Source organism: Halichoeres trimaculatus, unplaced genomic scaffold (genome assembly GCF_033239565.1).
Source record: "Halichoeres trimaculatus isolate MK-OKI-2021-1 unplaced genomic scaffold, fHalTri1.1 fHalTri1_scaffold_18, whole genome shotgun sequence".
In the NCBI taxonomy this organism is placed as follows: domain Eukaryota; kingdom Metazoa; phylum Chordata; class Actinopteri; order Labriformes; family Labridae; genus Halichoeres; species Halichoeres trimaculatus.
In genome coordinates this window covers 16,690,100-16,718,066 of record NW_027437196.1, presented here as the reverse complement: position 1 = coordinate 16,718,066, position 27,967 = coordinate 16,690,100, and the positions used below count along the sequence as shown (strand labels likewise).

The window sequence follows — 27,967 nt, the reverse complement described above, 5'->3', positions numbered from 1 at the left end:
AACACGCAGGTTAAACTGTCAAAGTGGCCTGTGGTATCACTCTTTTGAAACAAAAACAGATTAATTTCTAATTCTCACTTCTTCAAATAAAGAAGTCGTAACACGTTATTTCTGTTGATTGGAATTTCAGTCGTCTCTATTTTACCTTGCTGCCATGATCTGTCTAATCTGCCAATTTTGTCTCATTTGGACAACATGGACAAGGACTTCTAGACAACAAAAACGAACAGTACCTGTTTTTGAAATCACAAAGCTGATGAACAAATTTATATAGGCTAAGTGAAGTATGAATAAAAAGCGCGTTATTTGAAGCCTAACTCATTCTTCAAGCTTCACCCCAACAGCCGTGGTAGCACCAATAGGAAACCTCTGTGCCTACACCTGAATCCTCTTCAGTAATCTGACAAGATTTTTCCCACGATTTTTCAAAGCCTACTTTATTTATTGATTTTCACATAGATTATTTGGCGATTTAAAGGAATTGTTTCATCCCAATGTAAAGACTGGGTTCATCAAAAGAGTTCACATGTTGTGCATTCAATTTTTGTTCGATAAAATATAAACATGCTGATGCTTAAACCAGCTGCTTTCAGGCTTATCAAAAACAGTGATAAGTGATTCGTTCTCCTCATACTTATTAGTTATAAAGGGTTAGGCTAATGTTTTAAACTATAAAGTTTCCATCGATGAGATCGATTAAAAGTCATCTCAAATAATCATACATAACTTGCTGTAGGAGTCAGACTGTTTTAATGTGGTGAAGCAACGTATTCTCCTGAAGAAAAATGCAAAAATTGAACCCTTTCAATGCCCTGGGGTTGGTTAAAAAAAGAAAGAAAAGAAAAGAAAAGAAAAAAGTAAAAACTTGACCTTCAGTCGTTTAGGACCATTCTATCCACCATCTCAGAGACATTTTAAAAATCCTTTGTTATAGAAACATATTTGCTCATCTCAGGAAAAGTCTCATCTTTTTACTGTATGCTCTTCAGTCCAATAAGAACTTTAAATTTATGCAAAAATAAAAGCGCGTTAAATAAAAAGTGCTTAAATCTGCAGAATTTTCGGTTTTGGATCACTGATTTTATAACTGGGAAATGACGGCAATGTGTGTTTTGGAAATCTCTCCACCCTAGTCGGTGTACCGGAGTCAACTGTGCGGGTTTCTGCAGCGGACTCTGTGTCCTCGCCAGGAGCTGCAGACTGCAGGCGCTTACATAACGCTTCGCCTGTTTATTGCGACTCTCAGTTCCGCAGCGCCATACCGCTGATACAGCGGCGCCTTTTTGCAACATTTCGTTCACTTCACGAGTTGTTAATTGCGCTGCAGCGCGCGCACACTGAAAGCTCAGCACGCGCTTAACGAATCAGGCAGGTTATTGGGGCTTAACAGGCCCGAGGTTGGCTCTACCTACCGCCACGACTTAAGAGCTGCTTGTAGATGTTTTTGATTTGGTTGGAAAGCTGGTGTTCAAAGTGTGACCCGGGAATCTCCGAGGGTGCTTGGGAGGACACAGAGGGGTCCCAATGCAAATAAGGGGCAAGATATTTTGACTGAAATAAATTTACATTTCATGATTCAAAGTGAATCCAAATGAGCATCAAACGAGCTATAGGTTTCACACCCGCGGCTGTTTGGCTATCATGCAGATGAGCCCTTGTTAATTTAGCATACAATATCGCGCAATATATTTTTCAAAAAAAGAAAAGAAACAAGATTTAATAGAGTCTCTCTGTTCACAAGTCTTCAATTATTAGATCTAGTTTTCAGTGTAGAAAAGAGTCCGCGAAGCCCTGAGAGAAGACACGAAACGAATCTACTAAAAATTGCGCGTATTCCCAATGAAAAATGGTCAGACAAAATGAGTTTGATTCCCCCCGCTGTGCCTCTCACTAGTACAGTCAGGGTTTTTTTTGCAGTGGTGCGGTCTGAAGGCGCCCCCTGCTGACCACAATGAGGAGGGAAAAATTCTCTTAAAGGGGATGTCAGAGAAACCGGAAGAGTTTTTTAAGGTGGACCAAATGAGTTAGCTGCACCACTAAGGTAGGCAGTTTTCCGCCAAAGGGCAACCTGGACTCACAGCAGAAGCTAAAACCGGTTCCGTTCTCTTTGCTTTTATAAACACGCTTTTGTGTGCTCTCCCAAAAAATCTGCGTCACATTTGAGAAGGTTGGTGGTTTGGCATTCTACCCCCTCAAAGACTTAAAGGTTAATAAATTAAAGGACTGAGGAGGTCATATTTCTCAATTCAAGATTAAAACGACGTTTATTAAGAAATTGCTTGCATTTATGGCCCATAACTGGCGACTAAGGCCGTCACGATACACAGCAAGCCTGCCTCCAAGTTTTTCCTCTAACCTTGTCGAAAAGAAAAATATTTAGAGATTAAAAATAACAGGTTATGTTCGAGAAAACTCACATTAATGACCCTTCACCTCTAGAATGACTCTATAACGGTCGGCCAGGCAGCTATCGGGGTCAGCTACCTACAAACTTCATGCTAGCAGGCTGCTCTATTTTAGTTGACGTAGTGGTTTCTTTTGGATGCTATTGAATCCTCCAGGTGTTGAGATTAGAGAAAAGAGGTCAACCTTCGACCCTCGTGTTCAAAGAGGATTCAACCGGCTGTCAGTCGTTAACGAAAACAGATTTATAATTTGATGTAGGCTCACATTATGGCTTGGCACGTTGTTGTCCGCATCCTTAGTGTTACGCAGTTTCAGGCCTAGTTAACCGTGGACAGGTCAACGGTCAACCGTTTCTCTCGGTGAGACGGTTAAACAGCGAAAGGCGGATGGGTTTTGTGACCGGTCAGCAGTGCACACAAGCAGTGTTGTAGACCAAAAATTAATACTCTCCAACTTGGTTTTATTTCTTTGTCTGTAACGCGGTCACAGTTTTACTCGTCACCCAATTTTGCAGTGACGCTTACAAATTGAGCTATAGAAACACCTGCGGGCCTTTCAAATTCATGGAGGTGCTTAGATAAGAATGGAAAGTCACTCGACAAAAAATATCTCCTTGTTGGCTTTCAGCTTTGACTTGTGACCTTTAATTTTTTACCGAATGGAGAACAAACCAAAAATTCTTGAAATGTTGACCAAGACTTTGAATGAAAGTAATTAAGTGATACGGTAGACAATTATTTGGGACTACGTAAAACGTTTACACATTAGCAGGCAGCACGCAGAAACCTGACTCAGCACTGTAAATAACGACAGGGAATACTAAGGCCTTGCTCTCACATATTATCTTGTCTTTTCGAGCTTTCGCAGTCAAACAAAGCAGCTTTTGCAAAAAGACAGATGAAAACATTTTACTACACAGTATCAAATAAACTGCACCCGTTTTTATTCAAGGTAGCTAGCTCCTCTCATTTGCACACAAATCCCTCTGTTTCCTCTGTTAGCACACTTTGTATTCACTCGAGGTGTCACTCACCTTTCCTCTTCCATCCCTCCTTTCACGGAGTCAGTCCCCTTCACACACAGCTGTCCATCAAGCTGCTGGACTTCAGCTGGGCCCTTAGCCCGATAAAATATGTCTGTTCCCTGTTTTTCAGCGATCGTTTCGTTTTTCTGTCTCCTGTCTGCAACAGTTCCTCCATCCGATCACCGAGAGTCACCGTGGTCCTCAGGATGTGTAAACGGCAGCGTTGGGCTTTACGTCCCCGAAGGAGCAGGTGACCCTGACCCGGTAACCTGCTGTGCTCGGTGCCTGGATGAACGGTAAGCTATAATGGCCAACACTTAGCTAATTATAGTGCACTGGCACCAGGCAAAATAATAAAAAGGAGAAGAAGGTATTCGTGTATTTCCCCCCCATTCTTTTCATTTTGACTCTATTTATTCTTTGTGCATGTAGTCTTTGAAGCCCTCAATTCAGGACCACAGAGTTGTCTCCATAATAAACGCAAACGATATTTGTGAACAGCCTTTAGGCTCCCCCATAGACTTCTGTGGCTCTCTCGAGTACACGTTGAATTGTGTATTTGTGATACATTATATTTAAAAAAAAAAACGCATTTAATTTCAAACATCTGGACAGTTTAAAAAATAGTGTAATGAAAATACACAATTTTCTGATTTGTTTTTTTGGATTAAAAAAAAATCTTACATAATCCTTAAGGACAACAAAATATATTAAGGAGTAGTATATTTAAAAAACACCCAAATAAAGACCCATCTTTTGTTTCAGGCAGATATGTAAACTAACAGTTTAGATAAGTTTTTGTTGGTTTATATCAGGTCTCTGTTGTAAACCATATTTTGCATGATCACACTGTTCAATTCTAATGCATTTAGATGAGCCAGATTTATCTGTAGCTTAATTAATGCCTGGTGTTTGTTATTAAAGGCTCAAGGTTGCAGGTGTGACCTCAGATGGTTGTTTCTGTGGAAACTGGGTGGATGATATTTTTGCCAGTGAGTGTTTTAACGCATCTCACAGTGGAGACCCAAAGGATGTACAAGACAAAAAGACACAAAGGTGAGGCAGTTTTCTGATGTTTTCTTTGATTGTGGGCTCAAACAAAGGCTTCTCTTTCATTTTAGATCCATACCTGGCCCATGGCTTAGACATCCATAATTTTTCACACAAAGCCACCAAATGTTTTTCTTTTCTTTTCTTGTCTTTTCCAGTGTATTTTCTTCACCAGGTAGAAGTGAAGATGGAAGTGTGTCTCTCTACAGAACTGAAGGGCCATTTCTGCACAGAATCTGTCTCACTGTCACTCCTCACACAGTGCAGCCTGGGAAAAAAATTATGGTGAAAGTGTCAGGAAGGCTGGCAGGGCGCCTTAACCAACCCACAGGTCAGATAGTACTTTCTATTATCATAAGAAAAAACTACATAAATACATTTAAAAACCCCTCTGTTATGAGTTATTTACCATGCAATATATTTGTATTAAATCATAGACATTTTTTACTATTGATAAACATGAAAAATGTTTTAAAGCTTGCTGAAGGAGGAGGAGCTCTTTAAAAATGTATGTATTGTAATTGTCACTAGTTTGTAGTTGGGTTTTGTTAACTGTAGACTCTTCATCTCTAGGTTAGGTACAATAGATATTTTATTAAATAAACAAGAATTGGATTATGCAGACATTCAATCCAAAATCCACACAATTGCTAAACAAAAGACAAATATTTCGTGCAGACAGTTTCTTCATTGATAAACATAGATAATCGAAATAATAAATAAAATTCATAATAGAAAATAAGTACCCGATGAACTTAAAATAATTTCCAAAATGAAAAGTTCATCGTCTGCATGTCTTCAAATAAAATGAGAAAGCTGCTCTAAGTTACCTCTTGCAATGGGAAAACACTATATTGTTTTCCTGTCTTTCTTGGCATTTTAAGATTGAAACTCATTAACATGTTTTGTGTATATATTTTTCAAATTTGTTATGAAATATGTAAATTGTGTAACTGAGTGACAACTAAAAGTAAAAATAAATTATGGGGAGAATACTTTTTGTGTTGGACAGTCGCCTTAAAATTAACAAAAGTTTTAATGTAAAAGAAAATGTCACATGGGGAAAAAATCAGAATACTTAATGAATCTTTTATCAAAAGAAAAAAATTGTTGCTTAAATTTCTGTTTTAATTTTTCTTGTTTTTGTGTTTTTCAGGGGATCTGGCAGTGGGGGGCCAGGGGCTTTCTTTTGTCAAGGTTGAGTTTGAGGGACGAACCCCCAAAGGTCAAAGTTCACAGCATGTCAGTGTGTTTGATTACGGCTCCTTTGCTTGGTCCTCTGACTGGATTTTTGCCGCCCCAGGAAAATATAAACTGAGTATGTCAAAGGGAGCAAACCAGTTTTATGTGTTATACATAAATGATTAAAGAGAGTTTAAAAACCGTGTTGTAATGTAATAACCCTCTGTTTCTGATCTTCTTCCTGTCCAGATGTAACTGTCTCCAACCCCCTGTCCACTCTCTCTTCCACCCTCCACCTCTCCATCTTTCAGCCCGCTCCTCACAGCGTAGTGATCTCTGTGCTTCATGGGCCCCTTGGTGTCCCTTCCTGCAGCCCCTCTTCACAGTCTGACATGAACAATAGGAGTGTGGAGGCAGTATATTTGGGCGACTCCGTCACACTGCAGGCTCACCTGGCTGATCGTCTGTCAGCAGAGTTCAGTTGGAGGTTTACCAACAAGAAAAATGGGAAAAACAAGAAGGACATAAAAACAGCTTGCCTTCCTTTCTCAGACTGCATTAACAGCACTGTGGTGAGTTATGAATACTCTTTTACTATCAAAAAAGACTAAGAAATGATTACCGAGTATTAATGTTTTCAAGTGTTCTATTTAAGTCATGGATCAACAAGATATTTTGGTCCAAGCTTAATCAACTTATTTAGTAACAGCAAGATGAGTTCTTTCATGTTTTGGCATTACAATAAATGCATCTGTAATGTTAACTTTAATCAGCTGCTGTTTATGACTGCAACAAAACAATGTAAAACTCATAATATTGAGCTACAAATCAAATGGTGAACCTACTGTATCAAAGGTTTAACAGTTATGAGGAAAAAGTAAAAAATAAAAACAAAAAATCAGAAATCATGTCTGAAAACTCCAAATACACCAATGCGATTGCGTTGAATATTAACTTTATGTTTTTGATTTTGTTGAAGTTGTGCTTCAGCTGTAGCTAGACAAGAATATCTGAAATCATTTTTTTTTTGTATTTTTAAAAACACAATAAAGGTTTCACATAAAGGAAACTGTCTTTTAAAGAGTCTGTAGACTATTGCTAAAATCTAGTACAGATCAGACAAGTCTAAGTATGATTGTTTAGATCAGGACCTGGTAAGGAGCATTTTGTTTAGAGAAGATGAAAAGCAGGGGAACGTCCTTTTTGCAGTTTCACAAATAAAGGAGAGAACTCAAAGTCAAAGTGGGATTTAAGACGCTACTGCCTTGCCTAATATGGCTAAAACACTCAAAGAACAGTAAGAATTTCACCGCATGTTAAGACTATTTTTTAACTCTCTCCTTCATGCCTACATTTGAAGCTGTGAATTCCAATTTAACTTTTTTTCCATGTTTAATTAAATGATCAAAGAATATAGCAGACAACCTAAATCTACAGTTCACAGAAGCAGAATAACCAAGAACTAGCATGATACAGGTATAATTATGGTTATTTATTCATCTCTTCTAAGACTTTCCTGGGAACACATATGTTATATGGCATACTATATTTTGTATTATAAAACTGTTTTTAAAGATCAGGGACAGGGATGCCTGGATGCAGAGTTTTGTTGGGGAGAAAATGTGAAAAGTTGATGGGTTTTTGTTTGGTGTCTGCTGATGATTCAGTCATTTTTCACTTGGAGGACGATGTTTTCTTGGTCTTTATTTCAAAATATATGTTTGCAATGAAATTATTGTCACAATTTAAACTGTTGTTCATTTAATAACATAATTTTTTAATATTAAGTAATTAGTGATATTAACAAGAACTTATATGTTATCCTGTAATAAAATTGTATTTTATTCTGAATACTTACAGACCTGGACCTTTGAGACAGAAGGAGTTCACATGGTGTCAGTGAAAGCATCTGGGGCCTTTGGATGGACACAGGAAATAATACACATTGTGAGTCCTTGTTATCTTTTCTCCCAGTTTTAATGACTTATCAAGAGATAAAGCTTAAGATTTTAATAATGTATCTGAATGCCATTGAATCTTGTCTAAAAATGTTTTTGAGGCTTTATTTTGTCATCCCTCAGAGCTTGATTGTTGCTTTGACTACAACTCACTGGTTCCTAAATCTTTCCAATGAGCTGTAAAACTGAGTTTTATCTAGATGTAAGACTTTCTGAGCTGGAGAAAATGAGAGAGTCTGAATGTTTAAATGATCAAAGGGAAAGTAGCAAAAGGAGAAAAAGCCACTATAACAGACAGCATTGAAAAACCTTTTTTCATCACACACATCAAAGTGAAAATATGGAGAAAACATGTTAAAAAAAACTCAGTAATAACCTTTGTTTAGGAGTAAGATAAAAAAAAAAAAGTTCTTTTTTTTGCTATGCGTTTCTTCTTCCTCTGAGCTTCACTTATTTTCTTAAACACTGCTCACTTCATGAGATGCAGCTTAAACAGAAGTGAAAGCAGCACTTATTCTGGACTCATTCTAGCAGCTTTTCTGCAAATTAACACAAAAGTTAAGGCAAAAATCTACTTGGATTTTCATTAATATTAAACTCAGCATGTTATTTATAATGAAGAAACATGTTACCAGAAGCTCCACATAAAGGGCATGTCAACATTGCAGACGTTATCAGAGTTTCAGTTATGTTCAGACAAATGCTTGTGTCAAACATCTCCGTTTGTGTGTTGCAGGTGGTTGTGCGCCCCGCTGGCTCTGACCTCAGAGCGAGTGTGCCAGGGGATCAGCTGACTCCTAGTGAGGGCGACTCTTTGAATGTGTCATTTCAGATTAAGAGCACAATGCCGTGTGTTATGGGGAACAGAATGTCATCTCAACATGTCCCAGTTAATCAAACATGGCAACCACCTACCAGTCAGAGTCCTGTGCACAGCCTGGCTCATAATGGTGAGGAAGCATTTCTAACCAGCCCCCACTGAGTCAGACTAAACATCTGAAAGTTGATTGTGTGTTTTGAAGAAGGAGTACGACTTTGTTTTCAGTTTAGGGAAATTTATTGAGTCACTTATCATCATCATAAATTTGTCTTTGATTGGACATGTGTTAACAATTTGGACATTTTTTTTCAAAATGTTCTCACCTCACTGTCATGAAGTACACATTTAATTTTGTACTAGTATAATGATAGTATGCTGATCTTTTTGCTTCACAGTGCAGATTTATGCAGCAAAGCAAGCTTATCCAACAAATACAGATGTAACCTTTTTGGCTGTGGCCCAAGCACCAGACCCTGTGGAGCTCCTCTGGTACTTTGGAGACTCAACCTCAAACAGAACCACTTCCAGAACGATCACTAAAAGATATAAAAAACCTGGCAGGTATAACGCATGGAGGAAGAAATGAAAATATGATTTTAATTCTTCTTTTTTTGAGATAAAAGTACACCAGAAACACTATCATTTACATGTCTAACCCTCCAACTTGGACCCCTCTGCATTACAGGTATGATGTAGTTGTAGTCATGTCGAGCAGCTGGAGCACGGTAACCTCTGATGTGTTCCCGCTGGTCATCCAGAGAGCGGTGAAGCTCAACAAGCTACTCCACACAGCTTCTGTGCTGCAGAACCAAACAGTGACGTTGAGCTGCCGAGTCAACGTGGGGACTGATGTCACCTTTCTATGGAGCTTTGGAGATGGGTCATCCAGGATGGGACAGAGCACAGAGCGGCACACCTACTACAGGTGAGTTTCACCACCAGGATGCCTTTAACCCACTTAAGCCTGACCCACCAAAAATAGCCAGAAAATTAAAATCTTTTTGGAACTGAGATGTTTATTAACCCATTTTACAAAATCCACAAAAAATGCAATATCATTTTGTTTATAAAATATTTTGTATCACATTTAATAAATTTGGTTGTTTTGGCAACTTTTTAGTATTTCTTTTTTTTTTTTTTTAGCAAATATACACTTTTTCAATGTAGAAAATACTTGTTTTCAAAATGTGTAACAATTTTGATTGTATTGGTTCTACAACATCTTGAAAACGGTAAATGATTTTCCTAAAAATAAGTTTGTGGATGATTTCATGAAAGCAGCCATTTTGAAACAGGCCAAAATACAACATCAGCTGCCTGTAGTGGTATGTTTATCCTCAAGAGGGGAGAAAAACATTTTTAAACAGGTTTTTAAAGAATCTTTTTATCATGTTGATGAGATAAAGGTTTTTGAAGCTCATGTATCAAATATAATACGTTTGGTATTTTAGGGTAAATGCTCCTGTTTTCAGTGTGTGTAAATTTTGCACTTCTGACTTCTTTGCTGATTTCGCCATGGATAATCTCCCTTACGTGTTTAACTGGCCTGGCAGTGTAAAATATAAACAAAGGCAGTCACCACAGGAGGCTGTAAATCTTGATCGCAGACATTAAATCTAGCGAAATTGATACAGTCAGTCTCTTTTACTTAATAGATTGAAAAAAAAATCTGCCTTAATCAATATGTTTCATTACCAGTAAAAAAAAATCACAGGAGCTTTAAAATTAGCTACATGATTAAGTTGAGTAAAGTATTAATTCTTGTGTTTGTACCAAACAGTTTGTAACATTATTTTTTACATTACATACAACTTGAAAATCTTATTACATACATGTTACATGTCTTCACATATCTTTTTACTTATCTTGGTTGTTAATTTAATTATTTTGTGAGGAGATTTATGCTTGCTGTAAAAAACACTGGCACAAATACACATATCCCTCAATGACCAATTGAAATATGCACAACTATGAGCATAAAAAAGACCATTTTCATTTATTAATTCCAGTGGAGGAACAAGTGTCGACAGAAACAGACAAAAAAAAAAGGTTTTTAAATTTACTTACGTTTAACACTCGATGAGCACTGAGGTTGTTTTGCTCTGTCTGCTTTGTGGGGGTCACCAAAATGGACTTAAACTGTCAAGTTCAGGAACTTTAGAGCTTCCTTAAAATGTCCAATATGTCTAGTTTTTACATTTACTGATACTGTAAATTGTATATAACCACTTTGGAAAAATAGCTGTTTTTATAAATGTTTAGTCAAGAAATGCAATTAAAATGTTTCCTTCTTTTGTGTCTTCATAAAAAAACAAAAAAACAAACAGACTACAAGTTCTTTATATTTTTGGAAACTCTAACCTTTCAGCCTTCAAATTTCAGAACAAGTTGAGCTTTTATTTCAAACGATTTTTATTTATGTTAAATTCTGCTTGACTGTATCTACTCTCTGCAGGACTGGGGAGTTCAAAGTGAACGTCATCGTGTCAAACCTGGTCAGCTCTGCCTCTCTGAGTAGTCCAATCTTTGTTGTAGACCGGCCTTGTCAGCCTCCACCGGTCAAAAACATGGGGCCTCTGAAAGTACAGGTACATTTTATCACCAGTTAAAAAAGAAAATGATACACCAGCATTCTCATGGTTCATCTTTTTCGCTAGGTTCGCAGATATGAAGTCATCCGTCTTGGGGTGACCTATGATGCTGAAGTGAACTGTAGCGTCACATTTGGCCTCCACTACACCTGGACCTTGTTTGACTCCAAAGGACACGTTTTTGCTTTGCCTCTAGTCCACACGCACAGACAGAGCCTCACTCTGCCGGGACTGCTCCTTCACTATGACACCTACACGGCTGTAGCCAGGGTATGAAGTGATTAGAACTGTCCAGCATTGATCTGATTGGTTTCCTGAGAGCCTGTTTAAGATTTACGTCCCTTCATCGTCCTGCAGGTTCAGGTGCTTGGCAGTGTGGTGTACAGTAATTACAGTGTGAGTGTGCAGGTGATACCCAGTCCTCCTGTGGCCTACATCCAGGGCAGCACTAACATCCTTATAAACAACAGAAACACTACTGTGGTGACCCTGGATGGGCAGAGATCCCATGACCCGGACTTTCCCAACAACCTACTGAGGTACTTCAGATTTAAGGTGTCATTGAATAATCTCTGAGGGACTTTTACTCAAATGTGCGTTCAAAGTTAACTGTGTGCTATTGATTTATTTTTCCCAGCTTCAGTTGGACGTGCAAACCTGTCAGCTCCATTCCAAGCTCCTGTTTCCACCAAAATGTCCCCACTTCATCTCCTGTGCTCTCATTTCCTGCAAGTGCTCTGAAAGACAGCTTTGACCAGTTTCAGTTCACATTCACCGTCCACAGCGGTGAGCGCACAGCTTCAACTGAGACCTTTGTCACTTTATCACCAAATGTGGTCAGGTAAGAAACATTTTAGCTGAAGACTGTGGATGTGCCATGGCCAGTTGATCTTCAGTCCTGCTGTATCTTAAAATCCCTCTGGACTCTGTCCTGTTTTAATGTTTCCAATACAGAAAGATTTCAGTTTACTGCTCCCAGTGCCAGGGAGAGCTGCTGAGCTGGGACCAGTCGTTCTCTGTCAGTGCTGTGTGCGAAGACTGTGGTGAATATGTGCAGTACAGCTGGAGTCTGTACATGGTCAATGCATCCTCCAGACCTGTCATTGATGGTAAAAAGATGCACTCATCTGGAGATGAATATGCTCATTTTTATATTTATTCATTTTTTTTAATCAGTGAGCTAATTTTGTCCTCTTTTGTTTTATTCTAGTCCCGTTTTGTTTCTCGATGGATCTTGGCGCTCCATCAAACATCTTTGAGAGTTCTGCAACTTCCCCTCAGACTCCTGGTGCTTCTACTGTGTTTGCATCTGTTACAAGCTCTGCATCTGAAATAAGAGCCAGACAGCCAAATCTGAACCCGAGGGATATATTATCTGCAAATAACAAACAGAAGTCAAGTAAGCCGTTCAACAGCAGCCCCAGTGCTTCCCAGTCATTGGGGAAACAAACCCTGTCACTGAACTTAAACTCTTTCTTTGTACAGAGTTGACAGAAGTTGGACCAATTTCCTCTGAAGTAAATGTAGAAATTGCAGGATCAGGTAAGCCTGAGTAAAATTTTCTACAGGCTTTTAAAATTTTGAATATTAATTATTGAATCCTGGCGCATAATGTGTGGAAAAAATGAATATGTGCTTTTTGCTGCTATTAATAATCTTCTAAAAGCATTTGAGATATGCACATCACTAAGGAAAGCTGACAAGAAATAATGTGCAAGGTCATAGTTACAGTAAAAAGGATAGTTTATGAATTATTCAACAGCTTATCCTCTTTATGTCCAGGAGAGGAGCCCTTTTATCACCCACAGGGGGAGCTTTTGTACTCCCCCACTGAATACCAGTCCCTTGCCCTTGACAACAGCAGCGTCCAATATTCATCCCACTTTGACCACAGTGATGTTATCAGTGAGTTTCCAATTGATTCTGACTCCTCCACCGACTGGGATCTCTCTTCATCTACCCTGGAGAGCAGGTCCTTGAGAGATCAAGAGGGTAAGAAGAAGAAGATTCATGAATCATTCAGGCCTTTTCAGACCTGATCTAATCAGAACAGTGTTTAAATTTACAACAGAGATAAGGGTGTAACTTCTCCTGCCCATCAAACTGCAGTACAGCTAACAAAGGGTGACAGAATCCAGCACTATCAGCCTCCATGCTAATGGTTGTGAAAAGAGGCCTGAATGAGCATAATGCTGCCCTGAGTGTGCTGTTATTAAAACTACCTTAAGCACAATTTTAGCCACTTGGGGTTACTGAATTGCAAATTAGCTTAGAAAGTTGTTGTAGCTACTTGTTAGCTAATATGAATACGTCTTGATAATCAGGTTTAGCTTTAGCTTTCATCCTGAGTCATGCTTCTGCTCATCTGATGAAGATAAGTCCAGTATCTGCTGTCTTTTGTTGTCCATTTTAAACACTTGTGGATCTGACTCTGGCTGTTAGCACAATAAAACACAAGCTAGGAAAAATTGGTGTTTTTTGTCCAAATAAAATGTTGACAAAAACAATAATAAAAATAGCTTTACCATGGCTCCTTCACTGATTGATAACTGAAGATTGACAAAAAAATGCATGAAGTCTAATGAGTCAAAATCACCAGAGCAACCTGTAACAACACAAGAAACAAAGAAACATAGAGCAACCATCACACTGATCTCAACACAACCAGCTGCTTGTTTTAGACATGTGCAGTAACAGCAACAAACTATTTATCAAAGCCCAATTTTTCACAGATCCAGATTACGATGTCACCTGGATTATCCCAGAGGAAGGAGACCCAGGGATTTCAGCTGGGCGGCTTACAGGTCCAGCACTCGTCATGTCTTTGTTCCACAGGAATCTTTGGAGTTAGAGTATGTATAATGAATGTGTGTATTGACCTGTGCTTATGTATATCAGATGATGATGAGCCCTTCACTTCAAGAGATTATTCAGTCTTTGATCCAGCATTTCATGAAGACAAAGGCAGTAACCTGGTCGATGACAGGCCAGTGGTTACAGCCAGGGATCCAATTTTGCTTGATCTATCTCGAGACCCAGTGGACCCAAGTGTTTTTGAGACCTACACATACACAGGTACGTTATTTACAAGACTCAGTGAGACATGGTTTCTCTCTTTGTATCATGCTTGACAATATCTCTCATTCTCTTTTCACCTTTCCAGGAACTTTGTCTCCTTCGCTCAGCTTCAGACCCTTCAGTCTGAGAGCTGGCAGCAGATACATGTTGGAGGTCACTGCCAGTAAGTTCAAGGTTGCTCATGAGAGCTATAGCAGCGGGAGGAAAAAACAATCACAATGGAAGTCTTGATTTGCTAGGGTTTCAGAGTTTCCTAAACAAAAGTCAAGGTCATGCTGATAAAATGAAAACTAAATTCTCTGAACACTAACCTAACTGTTACCTGTTGTATTCAGGATCTAAGGATAGTTTTCTGGGTCGAAGTCAGCTGTTCTTAAAAACCAACCCTACTCCAAAAGGCATGATGTGCCAGGTGCAGCCAATCACAGGAAGAGAGTTGTTTACACACTTCAGTATTTTCTGCACCTCTGGGAAACAGGTACCTCTTGTACAGTAAACACAAACACATGCTAAAAAAGGAATGACTCATGCTGTATTTAATCCCCTGATGTCTGTTGTCACAAATTTGCGACATACCCTGTTAGATCCACTGTCACAATATATTGGTCAGGGGGATGAACTTCTCATGTCTATATCAAGCGGCAACCTCCGATCTATGCCGAAGTGCTAAAATCTGGTGTTTCTTGTGTTCACTTGAGGCTGGCTTCGAATTTTTTTCTAATTTGGCCATTCAGAGGATATTAAGATCGTGAGCTCCCCCAATAAGAGGCACAGCTGAGGGTCACGTGACGGCCGGCGCCCTATGGCTGTACGCAAAGCCCTTGCCACTACCAATATGGCCGCTATAGCCAATGTGCTTCATTTTCCGTTTCAAAAACAGATGGGTGATGTTGACGAAACTACGTCCATGTTTTATACAGTCTATGGTCTATACACAATATAACTTAGTTATAACTATTGTGTGTGCTATACTCAAATTTTCAATCTCCTCTTAATCTAACATCTGTAAGAATGCAAAAAACATAAAAACAATCTATTTCTATAACTGTTAATTAATTCATGCAGTAAGGGGTTAAGGGGGAAAAATAGAAAAAAGTGTTTTTAAGGAAAGAATTTTAATTTATATATAAATATATATGGATTTACTTACACAGAAAAGAAAAGTGGTTCTTTTTTATTCTGGAATAATATTTCCCACTTGCACATCATTTCATGCTGCTGTAAAGGCTTACTAATTATTATTTTTTTGAAATTTCCATTTAGAATAACTATTTTGCCAACCCTTTATATATTATTTTTCCACTGGAAAACAATACTTTTGTCTTCTTTCTTTCTTTCTTTCTTTCTTTCTTTCTTTCTTTCTTTCTTTCTTTCTTTCTTTCTTTCTTTCTTTCTTTCTTTCTTTCTTTCCATTCATGTTTTAATCCAGGAGCTTTTATTAGTTATTCCAAGCAACTTAGATTCATTTTTTGCTCTTAATATCTTGAAATAAGACCATACCTGGATTTATGAGTTTGGTGAGGCTTGTATTGTTTCTAATAAGATATTTTTCACCAAAGATGAAACAGAACACCCTTTTGCATTGTAAAAAATGATTACCACTTACGATGTTAGATTTCAAAGCCTTTTTTGAAATCAACTTGTCTTTGTTATCTGTAAGTTGTGGCAAAATCTCTTTACATTTTGTCCACATTTTAAGAACCCCATGCTTCCTACCATGACATATTCACCGTTTCTACTTGCTTTAAAATATTTTTTACTGCAGTTCATCTTTCTCTGCAATGTGCTGGGTCTTTCTGAGTTCATGTAGTCCATATTTCTCAGCATAAAAACAAACACTTGAAGGTCTTTCTGTTTTTTCTCTGAATGTTAGCTCTAATGTGTGTGTTTTGAAGGACTTAGTGTATGAACACAGCTTCAGTGTTGGAGACAAACCTCCCAGGATGTTGTACCAGGGAAGAGACTTCCAATTCTACTTCAGCCTTCCTTCTGGTGATCCTAATGATGACTATAAAGGTAAATACACACAGTACATACATTACACAGAGGTTCATTATTTTTACAGAGCACACGGAGGCATCAACTTACTTCTGATGACTTCAGTGAAAGTTACTTTTTCCTGTAGTAACTTTATACACAGTGATCAGAAGCAGCACCCATGGGACGGCCACTAAACCCTGTCCTGTAACCGTTCGAGTCCAGCCGAGTTTCTCCAGAGACAACTCTTCTTCGTCACATCTTGATCCGGATCAGGAGCTGTAAGAATCACCATTTTATTACACCACCTCAGGGTTATACATGCATCTGCTTAAACATGAAAGAAACTGTGAATTAAACTGTTGTCTCTTTATGACTTATGAAAGCAAGCAAGACCATCAGCGATGAGGTTGATAATATTTTTTGTAGTTGTCTGAAATGCTTTTAACCACTTCCTATGAAGCAGGGTTCAAAGTGTGACACAGCACAAATCTGAAACAACCTATTTCTTAAATTGTCTAAAGCAATAATTCACAGTGAGTGAGGTGTTTGATTACTCAAAGTAAAAAAAATACAACTCCTCACAGGAGCTTTAGATGATGAAGTTCTTCTAAAATATGATTTGACGATGCACAACAGAAGTTTAGATTGGTTAAGGAGCAGATGTTTTTAATTACTGAGTAACCTTTTTTTAGGTCACGTTTGTGCTGACACGATGTCTGGAGCTGTTTGTTTAAACAAGTTATCTTTTTTTCCCCTCAGTTCAGAGGCAGGACTGAGAAACTTATCAGCTCTGCTGCAGCTCGGTAACAGCGATGAGATCCGTAACTACGTCAGTCTCCTCTCTGACATCCTGGATAGACTCAGCAGGGACCCTGAGGCAAACACACACGCACAGAGGCACACACGCAATGTGCTTATCTGCACAATGTGTGACCTTGAAAGCAATGAGCAGGTGCACACAAGGAGATTTTCACTCTGCCTCCATGTTGACAGAATCATCGATTTGATTTCAACAAATCAGTTTTCATCTTTAACAAATGTTTCACCTTGCACACTATTTTAACACCTTATTTATTCTAGGCATCCATGTTTGACAACATCTGCATTCTCAGAAATCTTTTAGAAGTTACTCATCAGGTAGGTGAAACTCATCTATTTCTGTATTGATGATGGGATGCTGACTGATAAATAACAAGCTGTGTCTCATACTTTTTAATCCAGGTGACATTTGCAAATGCAAGAAGAGTGACGAGCCATGTTCGGGTCATCTCAGAAAGGTTAACGCGCTCCAGAACTCCAGGCTGGTATCACCTTGACCAGAGGACACTCAACGCACTCGTAGCCCTGCTCTCACACAGCCTACAAGCTGCAGGGGGTAGTGACAACTTTATGTTAGAAACAAACACTAGTGGAGACACTGAACCTCACTCACAATATGATACCATTGAACATCCCCCTGCTAACAGCTGCATGATGCACTCATCCAGTTACAAAGACAAACAACGACCCAGTTCAGCAAAGCAGAGGATGCAGCTTGTTTCTGATATTCTGCAGACTACAACAGACCTGATGCTGGTGAGAAAACAAAAGTCCCATTCTCACAAGTCTTCATGTTTCTTTCTTCTTTTATCTCTCTGTCATTAATTCTTCCCTTATTCTCTTCTTATCTAGAAGTACATTTTGTTTCATGGAGCTACGAAGCACAGAGTCAGCACTGGTTTTCTCACCTTATACGTCAGTTACCAAAACCAAACCTCCACAGTCATCAGAAGTGATTCAAGCACCTTCTATCTGCCCCCCTCCCTGATCCAGCATGTGTTTAATCAGCACAGAAGAGAGACTGAGAGACCGTGCTTCCTCAGCGTGCTGACCGAGCTCACTCACAGCCCTTACATCCCAGTGTACCATCCTGGAAGGGTGGGGCTTGAGTGATATGATGACATATGATGATAAAACATTGGAGGCATCACTCTAATTTTCCTCTTCTGTTTTACAGCTGAGTGGTTCAGTTGTGGATCTCAGTCTGTACGGGTGCAGCACAAAAAGAAAGATCCCTGTCCGCTCCTTCTTTCAGCCAATCAACATCGAGCTGCAGCCGCCACAGAGGAACGTATGTCGCTGTCTTCTTTCCCCTTCTTCAAAGAAAAGGAGCCATGTAACTACAGTTGAACTACAGTTATTGATCAAAAAAGATTTACATGTGGTTACATACTTTTTGCAGGAGAGCCATGACACTGAGCATGTGCTCTTATGTGGTCAGATCAACTACCACAGCTTCAACATCACTCAGCAGCACCTGCAGCAGGCAGTCCAGCTGAGTGTGGTATTTAAAGCACCAGCTCACAAGGCGTTTCCCATCATGCTGCTCTTCAGGTAAAAGAGGCAGTCATATTCTCACATTGTTGGTATAGAAACATTAAAGAAGGTATGTCTAAAATTAATGTTGGCTCAAAGAGTTTTTGTTGGTGGTAGGATGTTTGAGAGGCCGACTCCCAGCATGCATCATCTGCGAAAGATTCACCACTGGGGGAGCAGCAGCACACGGATCATTCTGCCTCCGTCCTACCTTAATGGTGAGAAAAAATTACACTGGTTTTCACCTCTGTCACTCCTTAGACTTGCTCCATCAGTGAGTTAAATAATTGATCTTTCAGTGGGAAACTATCACAACAATCATCAGTTAACAGGCAAGTTGGACAGTTTTCAAAGAGCCAGCTCACTGAACATGTTTCTAGGAAATATTTAGGCACAGTTAACAAACACAGATGAGCACATTTGTCTCAATTAAAGTGTTATTTTTCAAGTCTAAAAGGAATAATCCATGGAAAAAAAGTTTTATGTTGTATTTTCAGGGTTAAAGCTCTTGCATACCAGCTATATCAGCTATGATCATGTATTTCTTGTGCTCCTGTTTTTTAAGTATCCTCAGTGTTTTTTGTCACATGTTGTTTTTTGCTGTGTGTATTCTTGGTGCACATCTCTTGTGTTTCTGTCTTCATAAGGTATCCTCTGTGTTCTTGTTTACTTTGGACCTGCTCCGTGTGTGTGGTTAAGTTTTGCAGCCGGTCTGCGTGGTTCCCTGTCCTGATTGCCCCTCATGTGTTTCACCCTGTGTCTGGTCCGGAAGTAGCGGGAGTCACATACACACCAAGCCAAAAAAAACATTTTCAAAGCAGAAATTAACCTATTTACAGCCTGGTTCAAAAAACATCTCCTTTCAGAGTCGCTAATTTTACTGCTGGCACCATAGACTGTATAAAACATGGACATAGTCTCACCAACGTCACCCGTCTGTTACTGAAACGGAAAATGAAGCACATCAGCTATAGTGGCCATATTGGTAGTGGCAAGGGCTTTGCTTACAGTCACAGGGCGCCTGTCGGTCACGTGACCCTCAGCTGTGCCGTCCGCGTTAGAAAAAAATTCACTCCCTGTACAGTGGGTGCCGGTAGTGATTCTGCGACTCAGAAAGGAGACGTTTTTTGAACCAGGCTGTAAATAAATTAATTTCTGCTTTGAAAAGGCTTTTTTTTGGCTTGGTGTGTATGTGACTTCTGGTACTTCCGAAGCCAGCCTCAAGCGAACACTTGAGAAACAGCAGATTTTAGCATTTCCGCATTGTCTCATATTCTCAGACCGGAGGTTGCTGCTTGGCTGGCACCCACTGTACAGGGGGGTGAATTTTTTTCTAACTCGGCCGTTTAGAGGATATTAAGATTGCGAGCTCCCCCAATAAGAGGCACAGCTGAGGGTCACGTGACCGACAGGCGTCCTATGGCTGTAGGCTACTTGCTACTTGCTACTACCAATATGGCCACTATAGCCATGTGCTTCATTTTCCGTTTCAGAAACAGACGGGTGACATCGGCGAAACTACGTCCATGTTTTATACAGTCTATGGTTTGACCACAGCCCATCTGGAATGGCTGGAAAGCTGCATTTTTTAACCTATACTGCAGCCAGCCACCAGGGGGAGCAGTTTTTATGTTGACTTCACCTTGAGCCGAGCAAGCTGACGTCCATTATTTTTACAGTCTATGGTTGATACACATAGGAGACAGTAAGTATTTAATTATGTCAGGCTGTCAAGTTTCTTTTGTTCTGCAAAAAACAAAATGTGAGACCTTTGGACCCATGTTTCTGATTATGTATAAGAAATAAAGAATTTAGAATTTTAGAAACAGCGGGGATTAAAGGAGACATGGATGAGCTGGAAGACAAGTACCAGAAATACAGAACTTATTCTACTTCAGACCTACTGATTCAGTTTACTGTGAGTCTCAGAAATGATGGAAGAGCCTTAATAGCTTTTGAGTATGGATTGTTAAAAAAATGTCTCTTGTCCAGCTGCAGGGGTCGGACACCTGGCGCTGCTGAATGCAAATTTTGAGAAAGCAGCCAGACTCAAGTACCTGAACAAGCAGGTGAGCTACAGTCTCACTGTGAACACCCACCTGTGTTTATCCTGGAATGACCACCAGGGGGCTTGGACACAGCATGGCTGTGGGACGCAGCAGACAGACACAAGCGCTGCAGTCACCTGCAGGTAAGGAGAGTATGGATATGTGTCTGTGCATCATGGAGATTCACATATCTGAAGGCTTGTTTGACTGTAGCTGTTCTCTGTTGGTCTCAGCTGTCAGCAGTTGAGCCCTCTGACTGTGGTGCAGCAGCAGATCCAGAGCAGCTTTGACACAGCCAGCCTGGACCCACTCCTGAGGTGATCTCATCACGAAAGACTTAGATGTTTTTAAGCAGGGAAGACAAAAACCCTTTGTTCCTTTAACTAGTTTTGGAAACTTTCTTCAAAAGTGGATAGTTCTAGTATGTCACAGACAATAATTATGGTGATGTTTTAAGATATGCAAACAGAAAAGTTCCTTTTCTTGCAGCCATGAAGCAACAAAAGGGTGATGTTCCCTCTTAGATATAATTTTTGTTGTGTCCTCTTCAGTTTGAAGCCCTAATCTTTAAAATGCAAAGTAAGACAAGAGTATAACGTCCTTCCTGCCTCTCTGTCTCCTCAGGGTGCAGACTGATCTAAGAGTGCTGGGTGTGCTGATGCTGTGTGTGTGCCTGTACATCCCAGGGTTTGTGGTTTGTAGGCGAGCTGATAGAAAATCTGAGGCAAACCAGAGAGCTCACTTCCTGTCTGACAACTCACCTCATGACCTGTTTCACTATGGTGTGACCATCCACACTGGTCCCTGCTCTGCAGCCCATATGAGTGCTAAGGTAAGAAGATTTTTTGTAGTGTAGTTTAACCGATATGGTCTATTATTGTTCATACAACTACACAACACACAAAACACTCTCACTGACGTTTTTCCAACAGTTGAATAGAATGTAATGCTTCTTTTTATTGGGGGTGCTTACAGCTCATTTCACCCAGTAAAAAGCAGAAACCCACTAAAAGTTGTTCGATTGTTGACGTCATCCCAGATAGCGGAATCTGAGCGTAAAACCAAGTAGATTACATCTCCCTTCTCCAGTTGAAGAACAAATCCATTCGATACATTGACATAACCATGGTTGTCATTTACATCGTAACAATAAGTAACTGTCTTGGTGTTATGAAACAGTTTAACGCCAAGTACGTTTGAAAGACGTGCATCCCATGCGTTGAATCTGAAGTAGTAAGCTCCTTTGACGGGGGCTGTGAAGATACCTGCAAACAAGGGAACATTTAGGAAGTTACACTTATATGTAAGTGTATTACTTTTAGTAAAGAAATAGTCACCAAAAGTTCCTCTTCTAAGCTCCTCTAGCCCTGGTGTTACATGTTTTACTGGCAAAAATAATTTTTATTTCAATAAAAATAAATGGTAGAACAAAGTCTGACAACAAAATTATATCCTTGGAGCACAAATGAATTTCATATTTGTGTATAAAATAGTTTAGTACCTGTCGTGGGACTGTAGGCATCACCGATATTGGTGAAGACTTTACCAAACTTAAGTGTGATTTCAGTATTGAAGGGTCCAATTTGTCCATTATCCGTTAGACCAACCGTAAACGCTACTTTTGGGCGACCTGAATGAATGTGGAGGACACATTTGAAAGAAATATTTTTTAAATAAGAGAGTATCTCAGCAAATATTTGGTGATCCACTGAGGTCTGAAAAGCACCAAAACAACAACAACACTGAAGCCTCTGACTGTGGCTCAGCATGTTGTCTAAACAGAGATGGATGTTTGAAAAAAGTTTTCATAAATTAGGATCTGACACTGCATGTAGTCTTATTAGCTTTAAATCTGATCTTTGACTTGATGGTTTAGTTTCACTTACCTGCATTTTCCCTCTGAAGCTCCTCCACCGCACTCTCAGTGGAGATCACTCTGGTCTTTATATCTATCAGGACATGTGGCGGTTGGTTAAATATGTACAGTTGGCTCATTTAAACATTTTTTAACTGTCTTACCTGAGTTCTGATTTTCTAATGTGGCTACTCTGTCTTGAAGATCTACGGGGCGAAATTAAAACGCACAAGTGTAAGTTCTTACAATCCAAAAAAAGCGTATGCTTTCTGATGAGTGACACCTTTTACAAAGCTTTGTCTTTGGACGTGTTTCAAAATATTTCACGCTTAACGTCTAAATAAATCGTTCACATAAAACTGAAGAAACATTCTCAAAACTAGATGCAGCACTTCTTGTTTTCATTGTTATCATGACTTACTTGTGATCTCGCTCTTCAGTTCTTTCAACTGGTTTTCACTGGCACTCACCTGGACTCTTAAAACTGAAGAGATTGTTTGTTAGAGCTAAAGCAGATTTAATCTCAATACATTTTCTAGATACATCAGAATTTTCAGCTGTGTATATGTTCTGTAGTTTCAATTTGTCAATAATTAAGTTTAATTTCTGGCATAAATCACCCATATTTTCTTGCTCAAGCTCCTCCATCCTTCTGTTGCTGTTCCTGAGCTCCACTTTTTGTTCGATGGCCATATCTCTCAGCTCCCTCAGCTCGGTCCAGACGTGAGAGTCAAAGTCGGTCTGGCTTCTGCTTTTGTTAAAGCATTCTTCCTTCATCTGAGTGATATTGATCCCCCGAGCCCACTTCCAGTCCAGAAAGAGCAGCAACACCAAAAAACTAACAGAAGTTTTCATTTTGGCTTTCCCCTCTGTAAACAGCAAGAAGGACTCTGACACTTCTCTTTCAACTCCTGTCTTTGTTTACACTTAAAGCAAGCGGTGACCTGCTGTGTGAAAATCGAACAGAAGAGGTTGTTCCTGTTCGGGTGAATTTTGATGCCTCCTTGTGGTTGAAGTGATGCCTCTTATTTACAGCTGATCTTCCTCTGCTCATGTGTAAGATAAGTTGTCAGCTCATGTGGGCTTGGAAACACATCAGTGGTTGAAAAGCTTTAAAGATTGTTTTAAATTAAACTTTTCTTCCAGGCCCACTCTGTTCTGTTTCTCAGACATGGATTTGAATGTAGGGCTAAAATATGTACATTTCTAATTTTGCACCAGGTTTACATCATGCTGAAAGGTGAAGATGGTTTTTCACAGACTAAAGAACTACAAGCCCCAGGATGCACCCTGTTCAAACGTAACTCCCATGACACCTTCATATTAAGGTAAATTAAAACTATTATTGTTAAAACTAAAGAATGCATCATAGACCCACAGATTTTTGATCTCCTACTTCGATGTTTACTCTCTGACTCCCCAGTACAGCAAACAGCCTGGGTGCAGTATGTGGAGTTCACATCTGGCATGACAGCTCCGGACCCTCCCCGACCTGGTACCTCCATCAAGTAGAGGTATCTGAAGTAAGTCCTCCTCTTTGAAAATATGTTGTTCCCCCTGCTCTCTGACTTCAGTTTCCCCTTCAAGAGGAGTTTTTTTTCTACTTTTGAAACAGCTCAACCGAGGGGATGTCAAAGGCCACACCTGGTTCTTTGTCGCTCAGTGCTGGCTGGCTGTAAACAAAGGCGATGGTCAGGTGGAGAGGAGGCTGCAAGTTTGCAACAAGGGAATTGGCTTTGCTGAGGTGGGGCTCTGACTTAAACATGTTTAAAAATGTCTGAGATTTTATTGTATCCTGTCATCTCCTGCTTCTTTTTTTAATTTTTGGTTCTGTGATTGTGTTCCTGCAGATGTTGAGTCTGAAGCTCTCCGAGTACCTCACTGATCACCACATGTGGATATCCATATACAGGTGCCCCTGTCCTCACTCCTTCACACGCACTCAGAGGCTTAGCGTTAGCCTGCTGCTCCTCATGGGATATGTGTGTGCGAACATGTTAATCATATCACAAACAGACGAACAGGTGAGTCGATAAAACTCTCAAAGTTTGAGATCAGTCTGCAGGATTTAAGTACTGTTTGCCTACCATGTTGTTGTTGTTCATCATCTGTTTGCAGTTGCTGTTTGAAGTGGGTTTCATCAACCTATCAGCACGCTCCATGACAACAGGAATACTAAGTGTGGCGGCTGTGTTGCCAGCAGCAGCATTTATATCATTTCTGTTCAGGCTACATGAGCTCAGACTGACTGGATCAGAGAGTCAACACACAAAATGTGAAGACACTGAGAAGGACTTTTTTATAGGTGAGGAGTTTGGTATTAGCTTCAACATAGATTTACCCCTCTTTCCTTGGAAAAGGGGGTAAATCTACCAACTAATTATCCAACCAGTTATTGAAAACCCTAAATTCTGTTAACACCTTGTTTCAGACACATGATTCTTGTAATAAGTCCTGTTTTGTCTTCACTCAGATGCTCTCTCAGTGCCTGACAATGCATCCGAGTCACATCTCTTCTGGAGCAGTCTTCATCAATGGGGACAAGGAGCATGGACGAACAAATTCCAGGTAACTCCAGTAGTATTATTCGTCTTTCGTGTCTTGCTCCTCTCCTATTCTTAAAGCAGCTTCTCCTGTTTTCCAGGGCACAGACCTGCAGTCGATGTCCTCAACACATGCTGAACCTGCAGTCCAAACAGATGTCGCTCTAAGGAAGGAACACGCTCTGGTAGTTCATGAAAGCAGCTGGTTTTATGGATCCCAAAAAGCTCTTTTGCTCGACACAATGGACGGAGGTCAAACTTGCCAAGTGGAGAGCCATCTTGGAGAGAAAAAGGAGAAGGTGCCCAGTCACAGCAGATGTGGGGAAGCTCAGAGGCCCAATAAGAGAGGAGTGAGACCTGTGTCTGAGTGGAGTCACCATGTGGCCTGGATCCTGTGCGTGCTGTTGATTTTCTCCAGCCTGGTTCTGTCTGCAGTCCTGGGTCTGAGGTAACACATACAAAAACACACCAGTCAGCGGGATTATTTAACCAGTCAGCGGATTATTAAAAATATTTGAATGATTTTGATTCATATTTTGCTACGACTGTGTGTCTCAGGTTTAAATTGTCTGTTTGTTTGTGTTGTAATCCAGGTTCAGCAGCGGCAAGTTCCTGCTTTGGATCCACTCTCTTTTCTTCTCTCTGATATATTGCATCTTTTTCATCCAGCCAGCCATGGTAAAACCGATACCTGCCTTTGATAAAGCTTATGAACTACAAGACAATGAAGACAATGAATTTAACTCTTGACTCTTTGCACTTTATTAAAAACTGATTTTATCTTACAGATAATCACTGTAGCAGCGGCTGTCTCGTTCTGGAGCAGAAAAAAAGCCGCCTTTCATCACCTCTCCAAAATAAAAGAATCTGAGGTTAGAAAACTGTGGAGCAAGGATAGTGCAAATCAACAAAAAGATCAGTTTCGGGATTCAGCCTTTTCTCACAGAAGGAGATGTTCAAACCTTGATAAGGTGCACATTAAATTTGCTCCTTAATTTTCAGTTATTCCCATTCTTCTCATTTAATAATGAAGTTTATAATCTCTGACTGACAGCTGCTTGAAGCTCGCCAGAGAGCTCGCTACCTGCTTCATGTGCGCCCACCAACCCAAACACAACTGAGGAAAAGCCGTGGGGAAAAAAGGAAACATGGTCTTCTCTGCAAAACCTTCAGGTGTGAATTTGTGGGCGTAAACACCTTTTTTTGTCCTTGATTTAGAGCAGTAAAGAAATTCCTCCACTTCCCATGTCTTTCAGGGATTTGTGTGTCTGTCTCTCCATGCTGATCCTGATGCTGTGTATAAACTACAACAGCTTGTCCAGTGATCACAACCGCCTCATTAAAGCTGCCAGAAAACACTTAATAGGGTAAGATATGGACACATACACTAACTCCTTCTTTGTCTGTCGCTCTCTGATTCAAACAATCAAGTTTCACCTCTCAGTAGGGGCCAGGACAGTGAATTTATGTCCATACAAAAGCATGATGACTGGTGGAAGTGGGCACAGACCAGCCTCCTTTCTTTACTCTACAAGCATGAATCAACAACCAAGGTAAGCTGCAAAATCCCAGCAGAGTTTCATAACCTTGGATTAATCTGAATCAGAATAAGTGTTTATGTGCCAAAAAGAATTCAATTCGAGTTTAAAAGGGAAAATAAAGCCATTTTTTCCAGTGTTCAACAGCTTAATGTCATCCCACAGACACACATCAGAATTGGAGAGCCGATCTTGTGGAAGATGGAGGATTCCATCTCATTTCAGAACAATGTAAGCAACTACAAGACTTATTTATATCTGTACATAGTACAGTGTTTATTATATTATACACATCTTTAATCCACTAAATTAAAAAAGGGATTTTAGTTAAATACAATGTGGCATTTTCAGTAAAGCGTGCAGAAGGCTGCATAGATAAAATTCTTCATCACATGGAGGAGATCTGATCCTGCTCTGCATCAGAGAAAACTGATTAAAGATGATTTATTCATGCAGCTAAAATGATCGTCCCTCTGATTCTGTGTTTGGTCACACCTCCACTGACCTGGATTCTCATTTTCCAGCTCCTGCAAGATATCGAAATTAACTATTCCCATTTAACTGAATGTCATATTTTAAGGCAAAGATATGATTTGATGTGTGAGATCAGATTGTTAATTCATGATGAGAATGAAATAGCACTATCTTTTATGTGTGTATTGATGGAGTTTGATCAACAGAAATACACAAACCTTTTAATCATAATGGTATTATAATAGGTAAACTAATAGGGGAGACTGGGGACAGTTGTAACACGGGGTCATGTGTAGCAGATGCAATTGCTCCAATCAGGAACAAGTTAGAAATCACCTGATTCACTCTGGAAATGCACAGTTTAGTCCTTAGTCCACATGTGGAGAAGTAGAGCCCTGAAGCAGACACAGCACAGACACAATTTGTGAGGGAAAATATAGTTTTGGGGTACGAAAGTTTTTTTTCTGCTCAATTTATTTTTTGATTACTCAGCCTGCTTTGTAGTTGAACTCATCAAAGGTATGTCATGTTAATTGTGTGTCTGTTGAGCTGTTTCTTTCAGATTGTTTGTGGTAATGTTTTGACTGTTAGCTGTAAGCTAAGCTTATCGATTAGCTTATCGATAATGCACTCAGGGACAGTTGTAACAAGCTTGCTTGGGGCAAGTTCTAACATAAAAGAATGGGTTGAGTGCATGACATGTCATCTGTTGGCCCAAGAAGCTTGCACTCTAGAAGTGTCACCCCCCCCCAAGTTACACCTTTTGTACAGTTTCATTGTAACAAGTATTATGAAAGTGAAGTCACAGCAACAATCAAGAAAACAAAAGCAAGAAAGTGTATAGAAAGTGCAAAAAAATTCATAAGAAACAGGAAGAACAGCTTGTCCATCATTCTCCAGTTCAGCCAGCCTCCACCTCCACAGGGTCCAGGACTGAGCTTCCTCAGCAGTCTGTTCAGTCTCTGTCTCCTGTATCCTGTCTGCTCACAGCAGGTGACGCTCTTCCAATGTGGCGTTGGTGTCTGGTGTTAGCTCCGTTTGCCATGTCTGTGAATAGCATGATGC

At 39.8% G+C, this 27,967-nt stretch overlaps 2 protein-coding genes across 2 annotated transcripts in view; one reads left to right on the top strand and one right to left on the bottom strand.

The window, feature by feature from the left end:
• The first annotated feature begins 2,831 nt into the window (after nt 1-2,831).
• pkd1l1 (polycystin 1 like 1, transient receptor potential channel interacting) overlaps nt 2,832-27,967 on the top strand; it is a 30,152-nt gene continuing 5,016 nt past the window's right edge. Inside the window, exons 1-46 of the mRNA XM_074693653.1 lie at nt 2,832-3,726; nt 4,355-4,486; nt 4,639-4,811; nt 5,637-5,798; nt 5,912-6,234; nt 7,523-7,609; nt 8,357-8,570; nt 8,836-9,001; nt 9,126-9,365; nt 10,896-11,028; nt 11,098-11,301; nt 11,389-11,570; nt 11,669-11,872; nt 11,986-12,140; nt 12,242-12,430; nt 12,517-12,573; nt 12,814-13,023; nt 13,764-13,835; nt 13,930-14,106; nt 14,195-14,272; nt 14,445-14,587; nt 16,005-16,125; nt 16,235-16,367; nt 16,849-17,041; nt 17,170-17,226; nt 17,311-17,664; nt 17,761-18,006; nt 18,086-18,199; nt 18,311-18,462; nt 18,562-18,662; nt 20,437-20,635; nt 20,726-20,809; nt 21,117-21,324; nt 23,569-23,675; nt 23,771-23,870; nt 23,963-24,091; nt 24,198-24,371; nt 24,466-24,652; nt 24,821-24,915; nt 24,992-25,338; nt 25,484-25,568; nt 25,679-25,861; nt 25,945-26,063; nt 26,147-26,257; nt 26,338-26,443; nt 26,594-26,659. Coding sequence (XP_074549754.1) covers nt 3,539-3,726; nt 4,355-4,486; nt 4,639-4,811; nt 5,637-5,798; nt 5,912-6,234; nt 7,523-7,609; nt 8,357-8,570; nt 8,836-9,001; nt 9,126-9,365; nt 10,896-11,028; nt 11,098-11,301; nt 11,389-11,570; nt 11,669-11,872; nt 11,986-12,140; nt 12,242-12,430; nt 12,517-12,573; nt 12,814-13,023; nt 13,764-13,835; nt 13,930-14,106; nt 14,195-14,272; nt 14,445-14,587; nt 16,005-16,125; nt 16,235-16,367; nt 16,849-17,041; nt 17,170-17,226; nt 17,311-17,664; nt 17,761-18,006; nt 18,086-18,199; nt 18,311-18,462; nt 18,562-18,662; nt 20,437-20,635; nt 20,726-20,809; nt 21,117-21,324; nt 23,569-23,675; nt 23,771-23,870; nt 23,963-24,091; nt 24,198-24,371; nt 24,466-24,652; nt 24,821-24,915; nt 24,992-25,338; nt 25,484-25,568; nt 25,679-25,861; nt 25,945-26,063; nt 26,147-26,257; nt 26,338-26,443; nt 26,594-26,659 — 7,260 coding nt within the window. The 5' untranslated portion in view covers nt 2,832-3,538. The remainder of the gene's footprint in view (nt 3,727-4,354; nt 4,487-4,638; nt 4,812-5,636; nt 5,799-5,911; nt 6,235-7,522; nt 7,610-8,356; nt 8,571-8,835; nt 9,002-9,125; nt 9,366-10,895; nt 11,029-11,097; nt 11,302-11,388; nt 11,571-11,668; nt 11,873-11,985; nt 12,141-12,241; nt 12,431-12,516; nt 12,574-12,813; nt 13,024-13,763; nt 13,836-13,929; nt 14,107-14,194; nt 14,273-14,444; nt 14,588-16,004; nt 16,126-16,234; nt 16,368-16,848; nt 17,042-17,169; nt 17,227-17,310; nt 17,665-17,760; nt 18,007-18,085; nt 18,200-18,310; nt 18,463-18,561; nt 18,663-20,436; nt 20,636-20,725; nt 20,810-21,116; nt 21,325-23,568; nt 23,676-23,770; nt 23,871-23,962; nt 24,092-24,197; nt 24,372-24,465; nt 24,653-24,820; nt 24,916-24,991; nt 25,339-25,483; nt 25,569-25,678; nt 25,862-25,944; nt 26,064-26,146; nt 26,258-26,337; nt 26,444-26,593; nt 26,660-27,967) is intronic.
• LOC141807805 (uncharacterized) lies at nt 21,474-23,312 on the bottom strand. Its single transcript, XM_074694019.1, has 6 exons — nt 22,968-23,312; nt 22,769-22,831; nt 22,512-22,553; nt 22,379-22,441; nt 21,994-22,122; nt 21,474-21,757 (listed from the first exon to the last, which is right to left on the bottom strand). The coding sequence occupies exons 1-6, from the start codon at nt 23,200-23,202 to the stop codon at nt 21,474-21,476; spliced, it is 816 nt and encodes a 271-aa protein (XP_074550120.1). The 5' UTR covers nt 23,203-23,312.

Excerpts from the sequence above, each read along its gene's own strand:
- LOC141807805 (XM_074694019.1), bottom strand. The coding sequence starts at position 23,202 with ATGAAAACTTCTGTTAGTTTTTTGGTGTTGCTGCTCTTTCTGGACTGG. Across the intron at positions 22,832-22,967 it reads GCTTGAGCAAGAAAATATGG|TTTTAAGAGTCCAGGTGAGT; the intron begins GTGATTTATGCC and ends CAATCTCTTCAG. Across the intron at positions 22,442-22,511 it reads ATTAGAAAATCAGAACTCAG|ATATAAAGACCAGAGTGATC; the intron begins GTAAGACAGTTA and ends ATGTCCTGATAG.